Source organism: Cricetulus griseus, chromosome 4 (genome assembly GCF_003668045.3).
Source record: "Cricetulus griseus strain 17A/GY chromosome 4, alternate assembly CriGri-PICRH-1.0, whole genome shotgun sequence".
Taxonomy (NCBI): Eukaryota; Metazoa; Chordata; class Mammalia; order Rodentia; family Cricetidae; genus Cricetulus; species Cricetulus griseus.
This window is the reverse complement of record NC_048597.1, coordinates 90,419,500-90,440,262: the sequence shown is the minus strand read 5'-3', so window position 1 is coordinate 90,440,262 and position 20,763 is coordinate 90,419,500. Positions and strand designations below refer to the sequence as shown.

At 50.3% G+C, this 20,763-nt stretch overlaps 2 protein-coding genes across 2 annotated transcripts; one reads left to right on the top strand and one right to left on the bottom strand.

The window, feature by feature from the left end:
* Ddx51 (DEAD-box helicase 51) lies at positions 1-4,774 on the bottom strand. The gene is made up of 15 exons (XM_027415898.2): positions 4,451-4,774; positions 4,217-4,356; positions 3,552-3,702; positions 3,149-3,294; positions 2,994-3,065; positions 2,729-2,835; positions 2,464-2,572; positions 2,228-2,373; positions 1,912-2,104; positions 1,716-1,831; positions 1,521-1,637; positions 1,296-1,397; positions 1,064-1,127; positions 827-961; positions 1-610 (listed from the first exon to the last, which is right to left on the bottom strand). Exons 1-15 carry the CDS (start codon positions 4,737-4,739, stop codon positions 584-586), a joined length of 1,914 nt encoding a protein of 637 aa, XP_027271699.1. The 5' UTR covers positions 4,740-4,774; the 3' UTR covers positions 1-583.
* Positions 4,775-4,819: 45 nt separating this feature from the next.
* Positions 4,820-9,925, top strand: Noc4l (nucleolar complex associated 4 homolog). The gene is made up of 15 exons (XM_027415899.2): positions 4,820-4,990; positions 5,073-5,193; positions 5,659-5,765; positions 6,556-6,663; positions 7,109-7,258; positions 7,344-7,443; positions 7,611-7,645; positions 7,956-8,006; positions 8,093-8,204; positions 8,417-8,477; positions 8,654-8,764; positions 8,877-9,037; positions 9,144-9,226; positions 9,433-9,546; positions 9,630-9,925. Exons 1-15 carry the CDS (start codon positions 4,874-4,876, stop codon positions 9,747-9,749), a joined length of 1,551 nt encoding a protein of 516 aa, XP_027271700.1. The 5' UTR covers positions 4,820-4,873; the 3' UTR covers positions 9,750-9,925.
* Positions 9,926-20,763: the final 10,838 nt, after the last annotated feature.

Below are 20,763 nucleotides of genomic sequence, written 5' to 3'. Positions count from 1 at the left end.
TGGGTTCAAGTGATCCGTTTATTTTTTCACAACATAAATGAAAAGTTTATCTTGTTAGATTTTTTTTCCTCAAAAAAGAGGCCTTCTTATAAGCACAGGTAAGTGCTAAATCTCCTTGATTATGTTCAGGCAAGGACTCTCCCACCATTTAAGTTTACTTTATACTGGGTGGTGGCTAATTATAAAGTACTATCTTGAAGACTAGTAGCCATGGAAACATTTTCAAGGCTGCCACCGACCTATTCATGGACTCTAATATTAGACTCGTCTGGGACAGGCTCACACCATAGTCTCTCTGTAGACATAAGATGCTAATATTAGAGCACTTTAACCTGTAGTCACTGTAAGGCTGACCACAGTTTCTCATCACACTCCTGCAGGCACCCTTCAGCTTGACCTGAGCTTATTTCCAAAGACCAACTGGATCCCAGCAGTACAAACCAAAGGGCCATTACTTTTCAGGACTAAGCCACCACCTTGGCTGCATGCCCCAGGATGACCATGGTGCTTGAGGGGAAGGGTTGTTCCCATTGGAACCCTAAGGAACTGTGTCTTCTGCTTATACACAGGCCCTTGTTCCCATCTAGGCTGTCTTCAGCTTTTGCTCTTCCTGTGGAGAAAACAGAGCTTTGAATTGCTGCATCCTTACCTGTTATCTGTAGGTCCCTTGCCTTATAATTGGGAGACTATGGGTGCCATGGTCAGGAGGCCTCTCCCAGGGCATGGGGCTGCTTCCTGCTTGCCTCCCTTTCCTAGAGCATGTGATGATACTACCAGAGCAGAGGCTGGACTTGCAGAAGCCCCACCTGGGCCCCAAAGCCCTCACCTTGACAGTCTTCTCCAGCTGAGACAAAGCTATCTCATATCGAGAGACCAGTGGCTGCAGGAGCTCCCTGGGGATCTCATGGCATGCCAGCTCAGGTACCCCAGCTTCTGATACCATTTGGAGGAACTTCCTTTCCTAGAGGGAAGCGGTTTCATGGGAAAGGGCTGGTTGGGACCAGGTGCATCGGCAGCAGCATGGATCGACCCATGACATCTGCTGGGAACCACAGGGTCTTACCTGCACTTTCAAGAGAAGTGTGAAGGCCTGTCCTGTTTTTCCAGCTCGGGCTGTTCTCCCCACCCTGAAACCAAGCATGAGTGTTTTCTGATAGTGGCCTTGGCCCTGGAGACCTAACATGACAGCTGCTCTCTTGGCAGAACTGTATACAAACTACTATGCAAGGTGATCCCAAGTATAATGACCAAGAGCTCATAAACCCCACAAATGGCCACTGCTGACTAGCCCTTACCTATGCACATAGGTCCTCAGGTACTGGGGGGCATCATAGTTGATCACCAGCTCCACACCCTGCACATCAATGCCTCGAGCAGTAGCATCTGTGCTGATGAGGCTGGGGAGACACAGGTACAGAGGCTCAGAGACTGTGTCATCCACACCTGTGCTCGCCCTGCCAGGGACCCAGTAACACCCCAACTCTACATAGCCAGGTCTTCTCTGTTCTCTAGGTACTCACAGCTGGATCTTTCCCTGTTCAAACTGCTTCAAAATTTTCTTCCTTTGGCCAGGCCCATATCGGGAGGAGAATTCAGCCACACTCACACCCCCAAAAGCTTGTGCTAACAGGAAGAGCCTGGGTGGGGAAGAAATAGAAGCCAGGTGGTGCCAGGGTCTATTCTGTATTGGCTACACCCACCTTGATCCAGCTTACCTGTGGGAATGCTCCCGAGAGTTAGTGAAGCAAAGGGCCCTTGAGAAGTTCATCCCAAGGACCAGGTGTAAGACAATGAGTGGCTTCGAGCTGAGTCTACAGGGCACGTAGTGGTGCTGTGGGGAATGGACAGCAGGGGCTAGCCAGAAGCCCTGGGCCTGGCCACCAACCTGCCCCACATGCCCTACTTGCTCACCGTGAGTCCCACAGGGAAGGTGTACTTCCCCAAGTTTTCATCCACCTCTACTGTGTCTTTAGGGCCTTTGTGTCCCAGCCTTGTAGAGAAAAGCCTGGGCTGGTAGAGGCCAAGCCGCTGCAGCTTCTCAGGGTTCTGGGTCAGTGTGGCTGAGAACAGCAGCTTCTGTAGAGGCATCTGGGGAAAGCAGGTGCTGGAAAATGAAGGGCACGGTAGCAGGGTGAAGGGCATATTAGCAGGACAGGCTTCCTCAGGCCACCCTGACTCCTGTTTTAGGGCCAGCAAGGGGAGCTGAAAAAAGGGAACAGCAGGGTACCTGGCAGTAGTCACAGCCTGGGGCTGTGTCCTCTGGAGCAGGGCACAAGAGCCTGAGGGGCCTTCACTGTGGAAAGCTGCTGCCACTACTCGGGGCAACCAGGACTGGTGCATGCTGTCTATCATTCGGTCAGCCTCATCAATGACCTAACAGGAGACAGGAAGCAGGGGCCAACTGAAGACTCCCTGCTGAGGTCACCCCAGCTCAGGAGTCCAGGTGTCCAGAAGGTGGCCTACCAGGAAGCGGAGCTGCTGGAGGCTGAATCCTGGGGTCTGGTCAATGTGGTCTACCAGGCGGCCAGGTGTGGCCACCAAAATGTCAGCCAGGCAACGGTAACCATCTACTCTACAAACCAGAAAGACTCAAAGAAAGGAAATGCCTCCCAGGGCCATTTAACAGTGAACCCTCACACGCAAAACATTGCTGCCGCCACCCCAACCAAAGGTCACCAGCTGGGCTGGGGAAGGACGTTTTGTAGAGCCCACCACCTGGCACACCTACGTCTTCTGTACAAGGCTCTCCTGTTCCTTGGCCAGTGACTTCTGTCCAGTCACCAAAGCAACCCGCAGAGGTGTAGCATCCGTGTAGATGTTGAATACTTTGCTGACCTGCAAAAGGAGTCTGTCACTGATCTAAGATAGACGGTGGCCCCTGCTACAACAAAGACTCTTGAATTGAATACAGGTGGTCAAGAGTTAAGTACCCGTACATCCAGCAGGGTAACTAAAGCTGGAAATACAGACTTCTAGATGCAGAGCTGGCATACCTGTTGGGCCAGCTCCTTAGTGGGAAGCACAACCAGCGCACGGATGTGGCAGACCACGCGATGCAACAGGGCCTGCAGGGACAGATATCATCTATGCTGCCAGGACTCTCCCAATTGTAGCAGCTCCAGCTAGAAACTTGTACTCTTATACTCACTTGTACCACCGGGATGACAAAAGCCAGTGTTTTCCCGCTGCCCGTTGGGGCAGAAACACAGAGGTCGCTAGGTTGGTAGCCACCTCTGCCTACCAGAAACCCACTGTCTGTACTCTCCAGGAGGGCAGGAATCACGGCTGCCTGGACTGCAACGAAGGAAGGAAAGGAACAGGTCAACTATACGTCAGGATATACCACTTCACCCAGGAGGATCTCCTGGTCAAAGACAGCACCAGGACTGGATAAAACCTAAGATAAGCACCAGGAACCTGAGCCCAAGCTCACTGATCTGGCGTGCAATAGGGGCCCCTAAACCACAGTCCTTAAACCGGAGCACTGACTGACAGCCCAGGGAAGGCTGCCTCGAGGAGTTCACCCCAATATCTGCCCCGGGCTGAAGTACCAGGAAAGTAGGACGAGATTCCATTAGCCCTCAGCTGCTTCTGCAAGTCAGGGTGAACCCCAGGGATGTCCTCGATTGGAGTAAGATCCTCGGTGACACTCTTCTTGACACAGCTTGGCTCTGCCAGCCATGTTGGCAGGAAAGGCTGGACCTGAAAGAGGAAAACCACAAGAGTTCTGCAGAGCCCTTCTTGGAGCAACACCAGTCATTAGAAATCAGGAGCTACAGAAAAGACCCTAACAACAGCTTCTGTAGAGGCACCTGGGGAGAGCAAATGCTGGAAACGGAAGGGTATGGGCGCAGGATTTAGAACATATTAGCAGAACAGGTTTCCTCAAGCCACTACTGTTTTAGGACCAGCAAGGGGATCTGACAAAGGGAGCAACACGCACATTGAACAGTCAGCCCTTCCTCAACATCCATCCTTGCAGCCTTTAGACAAGATACCCAGAACAGCAACTGCCCGCCCCTGCACCCAGAAATGTTCTCTGTGGGGGGCTGCCAGGCACACAGTGGGGCTTATCCCAGTATGTCTTACACGACTCTGGATTTCGGATACCCAAAGGAACTCCATAAGCCTCCCGCTATCCTGCAGTTAGGGTCACGCAATGGCAAAAAAAGGAAAAGAAAAAAGACAAAACAAAACCCACAAACACCATACTCACCTTCGGTGTCTTCCTCCTTGCAAAGTTCCCCAGCACCGGGCCCGGAGCCGGGGATCTCGGGGCCTCCTCTGGGGGCCTCTCACCTGAGTCCTCTGAGCCGGTGCTGAGCTCCCCGGGCGTCTCCTCGCCTCTCCCTGAGCCTGAGCGACACAGCACAGCACGGGGAACATCAAGCCCGGAACGCACCCAGGAAGCAGCCTCCACACCCGGTCCACACCTGGACGCACGGCCCACCTGCGTCCACGTTGTTGTCCGCTTTCTGCCGCTTCGCCCTAGGAGCCTCCAGGCTCTGAGCCACCGAGCCGCCAACCCCACGCCGCCTGCGGGGCCGTCGACGCCGCCTGCCCGCCGCTTCCGCGGCCGCCTCGGCAGACTCGGGCTTCGGCTCCCGCTGCTGCCGCTCACGGGCTCGGCTCTGCAGCCGCTCGAGCAGCACTCGCGCCCGGCTTCCCGCCTCGGCCTCTGTATCCCCGAGCCCGGACGCCTCGGGGCCCGGGTACCGGGCTACATGGAAGAGCGCCATGGTCGCCGCACGCTGTCGCTCCTCCTTGGCGCTCCTCGATGACGTAACCAACGTGCCCTAGCATGTGCTGGTGACGTCACGAGCGCGACTAAGCTAGGCGCAGACATCCTTTCCCGGGGGCAGCTACCGGCGGCATGGACCGTCTCCCGGCTTCGGCGGGCTCCCGCGGGGAGCTGGGCCGCCTACTGCAGGCGGTGCTAACGAGCCGTGGCCAGGCTAACGCGGTGTTTGACATCCTGGCGGTGCTTCAAGTGAGTGGCGGGGGCGGCCCTGGGGCGGCAAGTGGAAGTCACAAGCGGGCCCAGCATCACCCTGTCTGGCGTTCCTCCTCAGTCCGAGGACCCGGAGGATATCCAGGAAGGAGTACGCACATGCAGCCGACTCTTCGGTACCTTGCTGGAGCGGGAAGAGCTGTTCGTGGGCTCGCTGCCGCGCGAGGACACGGTCCTGGCAGGTGAGTGACCTGGAGGGTTGGGGTGCTCTCCGCCAGGCCGCCCCAGTGGGACGCCAGATCAACACCAGGAGGAACACCCCAAGCCAGGACCGTGTCATAGACTATGCGGTGTAGGAGGACTCATTCAACACACTCTGGCTCTGCAAGTGAGATCCGTGTACTGGCCAGAGCTACACTGAACTCGTATACTTAGCAGCTTTTTTTTTTTTTCTCCTTTCGTGTTTTAATTGTGCCACTTCCAGAGTTTGGTATTATCACTGCCCTGGTGTTTGGGATATCTAGAGGCAAAGTGAGAGGAACTGTGTTTCAGTCTCTCCCCCCACTTTGCAGAACTCAGAAATGGTCTTTTCCAAGCCCTGGAAGCATGAAGATGGGAGACACTGGGAAGGTGGGGCTGGCTTTAGGACCTTGGTCTGGCTTGGCACATGTAAACATCAGTGGGAGTTAGCTCTCCTCTGCCCTCAGGATCCCAGGAAGCCACACACAAATACAAAGTGTGGATGAGACACCGCTACCACAGCTGTTGTAACCGCCTGGAAGAGCTACTGACCCATCCCTCCTTCCAGGTCAAGGTGAGTTTTGGTGTGTGTGTGTGTGTGTGTGAGAGAGAGAGAGAGAGAGAGAGAGAGAGAGAGAGAGAGAGAGAGAGAGAGACAGGGTTTCTCTGTAGCTTTGGAGGCTGCCCTGGAACTCACTCTGTAGACTAGAGTGCATGAGTACACACTGTAGGCTGGTCTCAAACTCACAGATCCACCTGCCTCTGCCTCCCGAGTGCTGGGATTAAAGGTGTGAACCACCAACACCCGGCCTTCAAGGTGAATCTTGAAGTTGTTAGCCCAGCTTCCCCCCTTACTCTAAAATAGTTCACAAAGCAGAGGTAGGGGCTGCAGACGTGAACATCTCTGTCCTGGACTGAGAGATGCTTTTCTACCGGCATGTCTTCATCACTGCTCTTTGTCTTCCACGCAGTTGTTTCATTGTGGGGTATGTGTGATTCACCTGGTCCTCAAGGCACAGAGTCTGTCACCCAGGTTCTGGGCACCATATCTGCTTTGAGTATTGTATTTGTTATGGTGTCTCCAAAATTGTGTCACAAAAGGGCAGTTAGGTGGCCTTCCCTGCAAGCCCAGCTTGTGTGTACACCTCAGGCCAGATTCTATTGAGTTCTTTCCCAGGATAACAAGAGCATGTCACTGTCACTATCACCACAGGTGTATATATATAACATGGAGCAAGAAAAGATGGGTCTTCCTTTCTCTCCTGCTTTTTGGCTCAGACATAAGCCTGGTTGTGAGTCAAGATAAGCTTTGGGAGGCCTTCTGGAGGGTGGGGACATCATGGTCACTCTTCTCTGCTTTCCAGGAGCTGGCCCTCAAGACACTCATGAAGTTTGTGCAGCTGGAAGGAGCGAAACCCCTTGAGAAACCCCAGTGGGAAAGTCACTACCTCTTCCCTCGTACACTCTTCAGGGTGAGGCCTTGGTGGGACCTGAAGACTGTGGTGGCCATAAGCCTAAGATGGTTCTATGAGTTAGCTGCCTGAACAGCTAGATGGGAATATTATGTTCCTGTTCTGTTCTTGTTTTTGGTGTTTTGTTTTTTTGAGACAGGGTTTCTCTGTGTAGCTTTGGAGCCTGTCCTGGCACTCACTCTGGAGACCAGGCTGGCCTTGAACTCACAAAGATCCGCCTGCCTCTGCCTCCCGAGTGCTGGGATTAAAAGCGTGCGCCACCAACACCTGGCTCCTCTTCTGTCTTGACTTGGGAGCTGAGCAAGGCTTTTTGCTTGCAGGTCTCTGTGAGTTGGAGAGGAAATAGCAGACAGCCTGGTGTGGAGCTTGGTGGGATGGTGATACCCTTTTTGGTCATTCTAGGACCACTGTGTGAGAGAGTCACTCACCTTATCTCTATCCCTAGGCAGTGGTAGGAGGCCTGCTCACACCCGAGGAAGACCACAGCCTGCTTATCTCCCAGTTCTGTGAGTACTTGGAATATGATGACATCCGGTACCACACAATGCAGGTGGCCACAAGCACTGTGGCCCGAACCACCAGCCAGCAACCTGAGGTAAACAGCTGGGTTCCATCACCATTCTGTGTCCTAGTACCTCAGGGAGGCAAGTGGACAGCTGCTCAGGCTAGACTTCCTACAGGTGTCACTCACCTTCTGGAACAATGCCTTCGTGTTGCTATCTGCTGTGAACCTGCCCCTCCAGGAGTGCAACCTCACCAACTTCTATGTGAAGCATGCACGTGAGTTCTGGGCAGGTTAAGGCCAACCGGAGCGCCCCCCCCCCCCCCCCCCCCCCCCGCAAAGCACCCCTTGGAGGTCTCCTCAACACAGTCCAGATCTATCAAGCCCAGCTAGCCACTGGCTTCCCCTCTTGCAAATTGGTGACCCCTTTTTGCTGTTATTACAGAGACATCAGACAAATGGAAGGTCATTCACTTGAAGGTGAGATGCTTTCAGCAACTTGAAGGCTTTCCTTGGCACAGCCTTCTCTCTGGGAAGACACAGGCAGTCGCATGTACTCCGCTGTCTCAAGCAATGCCACTTCTATGTGTTGCCATAAGCAGCTTCAGACATGAATCCCTTGTGCCCTCTGTTCACTGTCCCTCCTTGTGCTGAGACATGGCATTACAGACTAGCATGGGGCTGGCAGGATCAAAGGCCCACAGTTGACTACAGAAGGGTTGGGTGGTGGGTGTCGGCAAGGAGGGGCTGGGGTGTGTCGAGATACATGAGCTACCTGGTCCAATTGCAGGAACACAGAAAAGCTTTCCAGGAGATGTGGCTTGGCTTCCTTAAGCACAAGGTAGGGTTTGGTGGGTGGAAGTGCCAGTCTTGGTATGGGGAGTGGGGGCGAGGGGAGTAGCTCCTTGACTGCCATGATCTCTGCAGCTGCCCCTCAGCCTCTACAAGAAGGTACTGGTGGCTATGCATGACTCCATCCTGCCCCACCTGGCTCAGCCCACCCTCATGATTGACTTCCTCACAAGTGCCTGTGATGTGGGTGAGTGGGACTTCCACCTAGGCTATTTGGCAGGGACGCTCACTGTGCATGGGTCCAGCTGCCATCTCCTGCCTGACAGACCTGAGCTAAACTCCATGGCCTTAGGTAGTCACCCTTTAGGCTGGCCACCTGCAGCTATGCCCATCCCTCCCTTACCTGCTCAGGCCCAGGGTGAACAAGGTATAGCCTCATGTCTTCCTGTGTTTCTGCAGGTGGTGCCATCAGCCTCCTGGCCTTGAATGGGCTTTTCATCCTAATCCATAAGCATAACCTGTGAGTGTCAGACAGGCCCACACTGGTCTGCTCTCTAGTTTCTCTCAAGGGCTGAGTTGCTCACCTAGAGGAGGTTACTACAGAAGAGGTGCAAGAGGAGGAGCCTTGGTTGCCTGGGGTTCTGTCCCTTTAACCATCTCACCTCCTGTATCTCTCTGGTCCCTTTCCTTCCACAGGGAATATCCTGATTTCTACCAGAAGCTCTATGGCCTCCTGGATCCATCCATCTTTCATGTCAAGTACCGAGCCCGTTTCTTTCACTTGGCCGACCTCTTCCTTTCCTCTTCGTGAGTGTTGGGGATATCCAGCTCCTTGGCCTGTGGCATCTATAGTTCTGGTTAGGGAGGAGGTGGAAGAATGGTTGGGGACCTATTTTTCTCATACCTGTTGCCTTCCCAGCCACCTCCCTGCCTACTTGGTGGCTGCCTTTGCAAAACGCCTGGCCCGGCTGGCCCTAACAGCACCGCCTGAGGCCCTGCTCATGGTCCTGCCCTTTATTTGCAACCTGTTGCGCAGACACCCTGCCTGCCGAGTTATGGTGCACCGCCCACAAGGCCCTGGTGAGCATAAGTATCTAGGCATTGTGGCAAACCCTGGCAAGAATCCTACCTGGTTCCTGTGGCCCAAAAGGCCACGTGGCAAATGAAGTCCTAATCCTTTTTATAGAGCTCAGTGCTGATCCATATGACCCAATGGAGAAGGATCCTGCCAGGAGCCATGCCTTGGAAAGCTGCTTGTGGGAACTTCAGGTGAGTCACCAGCCTGTCCAGATTCTAGAAGGCATTTGAGTCTCCACTGGCACATCTCCAGCAGCCTCCAGGGATCTTGGTCACACAGGGCACCATGCCAGGGTGTTACTAGCAACCCCACACTGGCTTAGGGCTTCAGGCTCCATCTTAAGGTCCTGCTGGTGTGTCAGGAAGTTTCTGTTAACATCATTACATGCTGCTCCCAGGCCCTCCAGCAGCACTACCATCCTGAGGTGTCCAGAGCTGCCAGTGTCATCAACCAGGTGCTGTCTGACCCAGAGGTTAGCATTGCACCACTCCTGGAACTTACTGCATATGAGGTGAGGGCCGTGCATGGGGCTGTTGGGGTGCAGGCCACGGGAACTACTGCATCCAGCCCAAAACCACTGTCTGTGCTTTGCAGATCTTTGAGCGGGACCTGAAGAAGAAAACACCTGGGTCGGTGCCTCTGGAGTTCATCCCAGCCAAAGGCCTGCTGGGCCGACAGGATGACCTCTGCGCCCAGTTCTTCACTCTCAGCTGACCTGGATGTTGCTTCATCTCCTAAGAATTTTCTTTTTGTGTCCGAGACAGGATCTCACTGTGTAGCCCAGGCTGGCCTGTAATGTAAGGTCCTCCTGCCTCAGCTTCCCCAGTGCTGAGGTTACAAGGGTGCACCAGCCATGCCTGGGTTCAAATAAATGTTTTTTTAAGGAAGTATATCTGGCCAGTTGGGTCTTGGGCAGGGCTGGGATCTTCAGGCCAGGCTCACATCCCTGCTAGGCAGGGAGAGGCTGCCAGAGTCCTCTGCCTTTCCTATAGTCTGGAGGACAAGGATACTTCCACGGGGATCCTGATGGAGGTGGCTTAGGAGCACTGGGCCCACTCTGTAGTGGGCAGCCCTGCTACATCCAGCTATGTTTAGTTTAGACTCATGTGAGGCAGGGTATCAAGTGGTGTCCTGGGGACACAGATCTGTCCCTATCCTTTGGACTGCTGGAAGTTTAATAGCTTGTCTACCTGCTCTTTACCACACAGAGCCTGGTTTCTACTGAAGTCAAGGACCCTCAGTTTCATCTCGGGGTTCAAACAGAGATGTCTTGGAGCTGTGGTGATGCAAGCAAATGAGTACACTGCCCTGTTTCTCATACCTGTTTGGCTGTTTGGATTCTGTATTAACCCATTTGCAAGGTGTTGGCCAACAGGTCCCACTGTGCATGGCTTGCAAGAGGCTTGGAAGAAAATGATGGTGGATTTGTCTGCCACCTGCATGATTTGTGGGCAGGGAGAGGGGTGGGATGGGACACAGGGCTCCTTCCATATGTCATCCCCTTAGCCACACTGCTCTAGTCAGTCTGGTGGGTATTTCTGCTGGCCTAAGGGTATTAGGTGGTAGAGCATGCCTTTAATTCCAGCACTCAGGAGGCAGAGGCAGGCAGATCTCTGTGAGGTCAAGGCCAGCCTGGTCCACAAAGCTACACAGAGAAACCCTGTTTCAAAAAACAACCCCCCCCAAAAGATTACACATTAATAAAGACATCACAATATAAGACATTTTACAAACTAAGACTACACAGAGAAACCCTGTCTCAAAAAAAAAAAGTCTTTAAAAAAAAAAATCTAGTCTCGCCAGGTGTTGGTGGTACACACCATTGATCCAATCAGAGGGAGGCAGAGGCAGGCAGATTTTTGTGAGATCCAGGCCAACCTGGTCTAAGGTACATAGAGAAACCTGTCTTAAAAAACAAAACAAGGAGTGGAGAAATGGCTCAGTGGTTTTTGAGTTCAATTCCCAGCAACCACATGATGGCTCACAACCATTTATAATGAGATCTGGTGCCCTCTTCTGGTGTGCAGGCATATATGCAGGCAGAATTCTATACATAATAAATCTTTAAAAAACAACAAAAAAAATTCAGTTCTTAAAATCCAAATTCTCTGTAAAACTCATCCTTTTAAAAACTTTAAGTCTCTCAACTGTGGGCTCCTGTACAACCAAAAACAAGCACTTCAAGAGGGAAGAACTGGGGCACAGTTACGATCTGAACAAAGAAAAAAACTCTTCTAACTGTAAATAACTCAATGTGCAAAGCCTGGGATTCACTCACCATCTTTCGGGCCTAGGGTTGCTTCTCTGGCACCCGCTGCAGCACACATAGCTTGTCTTCTAGGCTCTGGTTAGCTCCACTCCACACCGGCTGCTGCTCTTGTGGTTGTCATACAGTACTGGCGTCTCCAAAATGTTGGGTCTCTGTTGCAACGGGGCTGAACTTTCACCTATATCCTCTTAGGAGCTCTCTTCAGGGACTCCAGCCCTGCCACACAGTGACAAGCCTCAGCTGCTCTCCACGACCCCTTCAGGCCTGCAAACCAGTAACACCTGGTTGACCTTACACTACTGAGTTCAGCTACCAGCATGAGGTACCACCTTGGCGGCTTCTGGAACACAGCTTCTGTGTGCTGACCCTGAGGACACACTTCTCAGAAGACTTCATCCTTAAGTGATGCTGGTCTCTTCTTTATCACAGCTGATTCTTCAGCCCCAGATGACCAGCATCCATTGTCCCAGCAAAACAAAAGGTTTCACTTTTGTGGTTCTGGTTTCTTGTTAATCACAGCCAATTCTTCATCTCCAGCTGACCAGATACCACAGATTCTTCACACAAATGACCCAGTACTCTTTGCTTCCCGCTGAAACTTCACAAGCCAGGCCTCCATCAGCTGCACTGCTCTGAACATTCTTACCTCCCAGGCTCCTACAGAAGAGCTCTGAGCTCTCAACACTCAGTGGCATTTCTAGTTCAAAGTTGCATAATCCGTCCACAATCCTTCCCAAAGTAGCATGGTCAGGTCTGTCACAGCAATACCAGGTACTATCCTGGTACCAACTTGTCTTAGTCAGGGTTTCTTTTGCTGCCATGAAACACCATGACCAAGGCAATTTGGGGAGAAAAGGGTTTGTTTAGCTTACACTTCCACACCATCCTGCATCACTGAAGGAAGTCAGGACAGGAACTCAAACAGGGCAGAGACCTGGAGGCAGGAGTTGATGCAGAGGCAACTGAAGAGTTGATTGCTGGTTTGTTTCTTGTAGTTTGCTCAGCCTGCTTATAGAACCCAGAACCACTAGCCCAGGAATGGCACCACTCACAATGGGCTGGGTCCTCCCCCATCAATGCCCCACAGGCTTGACTACAGCTTGATCTTAAGGAGGCATTTTCTCAACTGAGGCACCCTTTTCTCTGATGACACTAGCTTTTGTCAAATTGATGTAAAACTAACCAGGAAGAATCTGTGGTATCTGGTCAGCTGGGGCTGAAGAATCAGCTATGATAAAGAGACCAGCATCACTGAGATAAAATCTTCTGAGAAGACTGAGAAGTGTGTCCCATGTAAAGATGTGTTGCTGATTTACCTTGCCTGGCTAAGGCACCTGATTGGTCTAATAAAAAGCTGAATGGCCAATAACAAGGGAGGAAGTATAGGCAGAACTTCCAGGCAGGGAGAATAAGGAGGAGGAATTTAGGCTCCAGGAAGTAAGAAAAAGAGACTACAGGGAGACACCAGGTACCAGCCAGCCAGACATGGAGGGAGCAGGAAAGTAGGACATACAGAATGAAAGAAAGGTAAAAAGCCCCAAGGCTTTTTACATAGATGAACAGAAACAGGTTAAATTAAAACAGCTAATGGGACAAGCCTAAGCTAAGGGCAAGCATTCATAATAAGTCTCTGTAGCTTCAGGCAATTAAGTCATACTCATAAGTAATAAAGACCATGCCTGGAGAGAGGTGGGGACACTCGAACATCTAATTGGCACTTAGCAAATTTGCTACAAGGAATGGTGTCAGTGACATACTTCCCAAAAGACAGCCCGTGCTTGGCGCTTCGGCAAAATCCCCAGCTGAGCATGACTTCCCCACTAGGTGATGGGGCGCATGGATGCCCCTCTGTAGTTGGAATTTTCTTTGGGCCACCAACCAGCTACAGAGACAGCTTTACATAGTTAAGCAATGCAACACACCTTTACATAGTTAAACAAATACTCAACACAAACAAATGCAGCACCTCTTTGCATAGTTAAACGCGTGTTCTACAACAACCCTCTGGGATGCTCATCTGCCCCAGGGCCTTGCCCTCTTATAGTCAGTAGCTGCTAAAAAGTGCCACACACATTCATCACACAACAGCCAAGTTGCTAGCTCAGGAAGGTGGTTTGTGCCTGTCCATCCTCAGTTGTTCAGTTGCTGTGGCCACAAAACAAGTTACTTTGGAACTTAATGCACAAACTACAACAGCATTTGTTCTTTAGCTGTGCTGGCTCTGCTCCACTCACAATAGCTGCACAGGTCATGGCTGTACTCCTCTGAGGCTTCCTTATCTACAGCAGCTGCTGTGGAGACAGAGCTGGAGTGACAGCCACAAATAAACCTTGCAAGCATCAAAAGGGGCTGGGTCACTTCCACGCTGTGATGCTGCAGATCAGGTAAGACACATCAAAAGGGGACCCAAATGGGGTGGGATGATGCTACTGTGTTCCTTCACGCTTATAGAACCTCATCACATCACACAAAGAGAGAGATGAAGGCACCCAGGGTGTTTTCTTTGGAAATAACACTGTTGAGCCTGTCACCAGGTGTGGACATTCAGATTCTGTGGGCCATATTGTTCTTGCTGCACGGGCTCAACTCCACCCTGTGACATGGAGGCCACCCTAGATCTCAAGAAGCTGGCCCTACACCAAGGGGATCAGGTTTTAGCCAATGACTGTTACCTGAACCTATCCCCTCTCTGGTGAGAATTGCTACCCGTGGTTATCTCTCTTGGGTTACTCAAGCCCCCTCAAGTCTCAGCATCTTCCCAGATCTCTTTATCATCTGTTACTCTCAGAACAAGCAAGGCTGACAACCCCTAAGCCTATGCAAGCCATCTTTCGGCTACTGATTCAGGATGGACGCTGGTTCCTTGCTGCTTACAGCGTATGCTTTGGGATTCCCCCTTTGAACTATTAGACCACCCCACTGTTTCCCTCATCAGCCACAGATTTGAGGCTTTTTCCTGGTGCTCACTTATTTGTATTGGAGCCTTGATCTCGCCTTTGTAAAAGCAATCATTTGCATATGAGCCACATCTCAGGCTGGCAAGTGTCCAGCCCACACCTAGGACTCTTTTTTATTCAAAAGTCCTCAACTTGTGACAAACAAAGTAATTGGTGGCTCCCTCTCTCACTCCTGTCCCATTTTCTTTGCTAGGCCACTGTTAATGCCCACTCTCCTCATGACAGGTGTGTGTAGCTGCCACTTGCCTGTCTCCTGATATCGGTCACTGCTTTATTGGTTTCATTTTGATTCTGTGTCCAAGAATTTTCTTCATTTCCTGGAGCCTTGACTATTCCTTTCTAGTTTATTGGAAACAAGACTCTTGGACCTCGATGGAATGTTAACACGTGACAAGGTGTTTCTAGCAGAAGAGATGTGTGTCTGTGGCCAACAAATCGGGGCCATTCTTCACCTCCACACTCTATGGCCTACAGGAGCTGACACAGGTCTGCATGGGCCAGGCGTCAGGTCAGCTGGGGCCTCACTCAGTGGAGGAAACATGGAGATTCAGAGAGGGGACCCTGATGCTTTCCCCAAATGCCTGCTCAATGGACCTTGCTTAAAAGCTTGGATTTTGCCCTTGTGATTGGCGACTCTGTGTCAGACACCGTCTAGGAATGGAGTTGTTTGTGAGAACTACCCAAGAAGACAAGACAAGAAGAGGTCTATAACCTCAGGTTCTTCAAAACATGGGAATTGTTCTTGGAATGTGTTTTTGTGTTCCTCCAAGGTATAGAGGATAGGAGTGAGTTTACATTAGATTGCTCATTATTGCTTGCTGTTATTATTCAATCAAATGTGCCACACCCATTCCAGTGGAGTCTGTGTGACACGAAGCAAATATTGCTAAAGACATGTCCAGACCTGAGATGTGTGTTTGCCGTAGCTAAGGCTCCTGGAGGTCACTGGCAGGATCCCAAAAGGACAAGATGGTCTCTGTGTCTCACTGTCTGTGGTGGGTTGTTTTCTGCTTTTTTCTTTTATGACTGGTCTGACTTTCTCAGCATCAACAGATGATCAGGTGTTGGTTGCTTTGGAGAAAGATTGAATACCTCTAGATATTTTGGTTCCAGGAACTGAAAGCACCTCACCAGCAATTTTTGTACAAAATGCTATCATTGAAGTTTCGTTTCTGCCTGTGGCCCGAGTGGAACAGTTCCTTGCTAGGGTGGCTCTGGATATGAACATTTCTACTAGAAGCCCCCCGTTAGTTAGAACTCTATTTGAAATGTTTAAAACACAAAATAAAAGCTTCAGATCAATCATTAATTCCAGCAAGCAGAGTTGTCTTACCAGATGTCTAGGAAAAGTAAAAGAGAAGCTCAAGAAGGAGATGATTCAGAAAACTTAGGGGAACTTGGAATTCCTATAAAGGTTGAATTAGCAGAACTTATGATAAGATTGATGGGAAGTGGTGGCATCCTCTAAGGTACAAAGGTCCATTATTTTTATAAAACAACAGCTGCCCCTTTGCCATACATAGGAGATTATGATAAAGACTTTAATCGCTGGGTTGTCATTGGGGGTGAAAAAAAGATTGTATATATCATTAAGCCGGTGGGAGAGACTAAAAGGAGCAAGACCACCTTGGTGTGGTGTCTTTAGCTGATAAGAGAGATATTTTATGGCAAATGTATAGATATTTACATTATCAATCAGAAGACTTTGTATGGAGACATACAGGGGATAAAAAGGATTTTATTGATTGCTTTATGAAACTTGTAAATTGGCCTAAAGAATCTTAAAGTTCAACAAGATCAAATTCTCAAAATCATAGCCAGCTCAGCAACTTAACCACTGTCTGGAGCTGAGATGATTCTGACTAAGACTGCTTCCTGCCATGTACTTTCGTCTTAACATTTGCTTAGAGCTAGTAATGTCTATTTTACACATTTTCTGTACTCAAGCCAAAAATGAAGTTCCTGTATTGCTTGTATAAGTTACAGTGATGAAGCAAAGATTTTTTGCAGCAGCATCAAACCTCTCTTGTGTCTGTGTCTGTCTGTCACGCTGAATCCGTCCCAACCTGAGTACCAAGACCCCGATTCTCCCGCAATCTGGTTCTCTCCCTGAGTGGTCTGCGGCACAAATGTCTATTTGCTTCTGTGGAAAAACATGCTTTCCACACGGGGCTTGTCTGTGTAATTGTATACAGTTTGCACTCATGAGAACTTTACACATGTGACTTTTCTTTTCTTGGGGGTGGGGTGTTTCAAGACAGGGTTTCTCTGGGTAGCTCTAGCTGTTCTGGAGCTTACTCTAAAGACTAGGCTGGCCTCAAACTCAGAAATCTGCCTGCCTCTGCCTCCTGAGTACTGGGATTAAAGGTGTGCACCACCACTGCCCAACTTCATGTGATTTTTTTTTCTTAACCATCAGAGCTTAATTGTCTGAGGCTCTAAATAAAGTTGGCTATTGCAGGAGACTTTAGTTTGCCTCATTTATCTGCTCCATCCTCCCAGGCCCCACTGCCTTAGAGCAGGACTGCTTTTCCTACTGGTCCTGTTGGGAAGAAAATTAACATTTCCCCAGCCTTTGCTGGCTCAGGGTAAACATCCCATAGCAAATTCAAGAGACAAGCAGCTCTAATCACATATGGCCCTCCTCTTTAGATGGATGAGAAATAGCTGGACCTCCAGAACAGACTCAGAACTGTTGGCTCCAATCTGGGTACCACAATCTCTGAGGCCAAGGTGAGAGTGGGCAAGTATCCATGTGAGCAGCCATTACGCCTGCCCTTTGCTGGGTGGCTGGAGTGATAGGCCTGCCTTCCTGGTGTTCAGGAGGAGGCACTCAGCCACAGAATAGTGCCATCGTTGAGTCTGGAGCCTCTTCAAGACAACCCTTATTAGGAAAACTATTTGGGACAGTGTGGCCTGAATCCAGTGAGGCCTTATTGGCTTCTGTAGCTTTAAGTCCTGGGGTTGGCCAAGCATGACCAGACAAGGATGGGGACTGTCCAATGGCACCCAAAGCTTTGCTTTCCAGTGTTCTCATGGTAGCAGGGAGAACAAAGGAAGTGAAGACTCCGTCCTCCTAACCAGATAACACCACAGTGAAAGCCTGGTTCTCAAGCACTCCAACAAAAATGCCCAACGTAACTAGCTCAGGTCCCTCAGACCCTGAGCCAGCAGAGTGGCAGGAGAGGGGGACTCAGTACAGACACACGTTGACATCAATCATTTCAATATTAGCTAGAGGAGCTCCTCCTCACAAGTTCCAAGGGTCAGACTGACAAAACAGGCCATCCCTGCTATGTGACAGCTCAGACCAAGACATATTGAGTCACTTCTGCTTTCTGAACACAAGGTGGCTCTCTAGACCCAGGTCTACCTCAGTTTTGAGCCGCCTTAGGACCTTCATAAGTAAAAAAGAGATTGGTGACATGGGAGAGTGCAGCAATTGGTAGTTGTCCTTAACCCTGCTACACTTACTTAATTTGCCAAGCTGCACTTGTGTCATTCTCTGGCTGGGCAACTGGTCCAGGGAATTTCTTTTACATCTGCTTTGGGAAGTTGGGCAACAAGCAAGGACTCTGCTGGATACAGGTCCTTGTCTACTGGACAGACAAGGTCAAGCCCAGCCCTGTCTGCCTCTTCGTGAGGTTCTAAGACTAGGAGAATGTGCTTGGCCAACCAGCCACGGACGATTCCTCTCACATTACTGTGCCCCTCACTGAGCCTCAGCAAGCCATGTTCTGCGAGAACACCCCCGTGTCCTGGCACTCATGGGTACCCATCTGCATGGGGTCCTGGTGTCACATGTGCCCCAGTTCAGGGACATGTTCACACAGGGCTAGGAAACAGCAGAGGGGATGTGAGATGTAGGAGAGGAAGAAGTGACAATCCATTTTCTTTGAACTGAATGACAAGCTATCATGCACAAAGATGTGGAAAGTTTCTTTGGGAACAGAAAGCTATCACTGAAGGCCACACCTGCATCTGATCGTGGAAGCCTATGGTGTTTGTGATGTCTGCAGTATGTATGTATATCCACATCACTTGTGGTGTGCGTGTGTGTAGGTGTGTGTGTGTGTGTGTGTGTGTGTGTGTGTGTGTGTGTGTGTACATGCACATCTGTGGTGTACTGCTGCATCTGGTTAGACAGCCTGAGTTTTAATCCCAGCAATCACATGACTGGACACCATAAGATAGATGTATGTACTTTGACCTCCACAGTCAGGCTGTAGCACCTACATGCACCCCACACACAAAATACATACAAACATATGTACACTAAAACTTTTTTTTTTTTTTTTTTTGGTTTTTGAAACAGGGTTTCTCTGCATAGCTTTGGAGCCTGTCCTGGAGCTCACTCTGTAGACCAGGCTGGCCTTGAACTCACAGAGATCTGCCTGCCTCTGCCTCCCGAGTGCTGAGATTAAAGGCATGTGCAATCACCACCCTGTTTAAAACATATTTTTTTTTCCATTTTTTGAGACAGGGTTTCTCTGTGGCTTTGGAGGCTGTCCTGGAACTAGCTCTTGTAGACCAGGGTGGTCTCGAATTCACAGAGATCCGCCTGCCTCTGCCTCCCGAGTGCTAGGATTAAAGGCGTGAGCCACCGCCATCCTATGACTGGTGCCAGAGTTGATGCCGTGTGAGGCAGAGGAGTGGGGACAGTGACTGAGAGGCAGGATGAAGCCCAGATATCTATGGTGTCATCATCCTATCCCAGGACTAATGACTACTGGTTTACTGCTTCTGGGGTATTGGTGGGATCTGGCTTGCTGAGGTTGGGTGGGAAGGCCTGGCTCTCCAGGCCTGCTTGTGCCTGACATTTCTGAGAACATCAACCACCCTGATGGAGGGATCCCAACTGATGGAGAACGCCAGCGGTAGGATTATCTTTCAGCGTAAGTAGTGGTGGCAACCTTACTCAGACCTTGCTATAAGCCTTGTTTCTTTATAAACAATGATTACGTTGTTTCTTTCACCTAGATCTAAAGATGGGAACAAGTTCAAGTCAGACAAAAAAGTGACTAAGCACCCCCAAACCTGCTACTTTGTCCTTGCTGTCCACGGAGCTCACCCCTTCCTGTACTACCCCAAGTCCCATTAATTGGCCTTCTTGATAGTTACAGGAATCCTTAACTTTCCTTGCTCTCTCTGCTCTGCATCCCCCACCTCCCAAACCACACAGAGCTTCACAATCAATGGTGGAATTACACAAAATGCAATTTATTGACCTAATGAGCAGACAAGTAAATAACTCAGCCAAGCAGGAGATCAATTCTTTGGTCTGATTTCCCCTATCTGCACACAGGGATCCATCCTTCTCGAGGAGAGGCACAGGCATGGACCTGGCCCATGTTTTCCTGAAGGCTAAGACCCTGCCCATCCACATTGCATCCCTCTTCTCCTGATCTGGTGATCAGGTCCTCTCAAATGCCTGGGGCTGCAGACAATCCTCTAAGGCCAGTCCCTCCACTACCTAAGACATCACGGTTGGAGCTGGATAGCTCAGTAGTTAAGAGCATTTAATGTTCTTGTAAAGGACCAGAGTTAGGTTCCCAGCAGTGCTGTGAGGTGGCTCACAACAACTTATAACTCCAGCTCCGGGCCATCTGACAAGGTCTTATGATCTTCAAATGCACGCTTGTCCATGCGTGTGTGCACTCACACATACACACACTCCAGCAAATGAAAATATATATATTTTTTAAATGTCACAGTCCTCTGGTCAGCAGTCCACGGCGGGTTAGCGCTAGTTCCTTGTGGAGACTCAGGGGACAGTCTGTCCACTCCTTCCCAGTTCTAGAGGTCTGACATTCCTGGGCTTGGGTCCACCTTCCGTCCTCAAAGCTGGTAGCATTTTGTCTTCTGGATCCTCTTAGTGTCTCTTGTCAGGCTGCCTCCCCTCTGTGTGGCCCTCTGTATTTGTAGCTTTTCTTTGTGGTGTTCAGGATGTAACGCAAGGCCTGAAGCATGCATTCTACCAGTTGAGCCACACACCTGGCCCCCTGAATTCTTCTAATAAAGACTTCATCTTGGTTTCTATTGCTGTAATAAAAATACCATGACCAAAAAAGCAACTTGGGGCAGAAAGGGTTTAGTTCAGTTCATAGTTCTACATCAGTTCGTCATCGAAGACACTCAAAGCTAGAACTCAAACAGGGCAGAGGCCGGGGAGGAGCGCTATTTATGACTTGGTCCCTGCAACTTGCTCAGCCTGCTTTCTAACCGTGCCTAGGGCGACCAGCCTGGACGAGGCACTGCCCACACTGCGCTGGGCCACAGGCCACTCTAGCGGAGGCATTTTCTCAATTGAGGTTCTCTTTTCCAAAATGAGTCTAGCTTGTGTGAAATTGACATAAAACTAGCTAGCACAGGCTCTTAGGAATAAGCTCTGGGCCCAGTCGAAACCCAGGACTTTTTACCTGCAAAGCCCCTTTGTAGGTCTCCACATAGCCTTGCAGGACACGTCTCCAGCACTATTCTACTATTTCCCCTCTACCCCGCA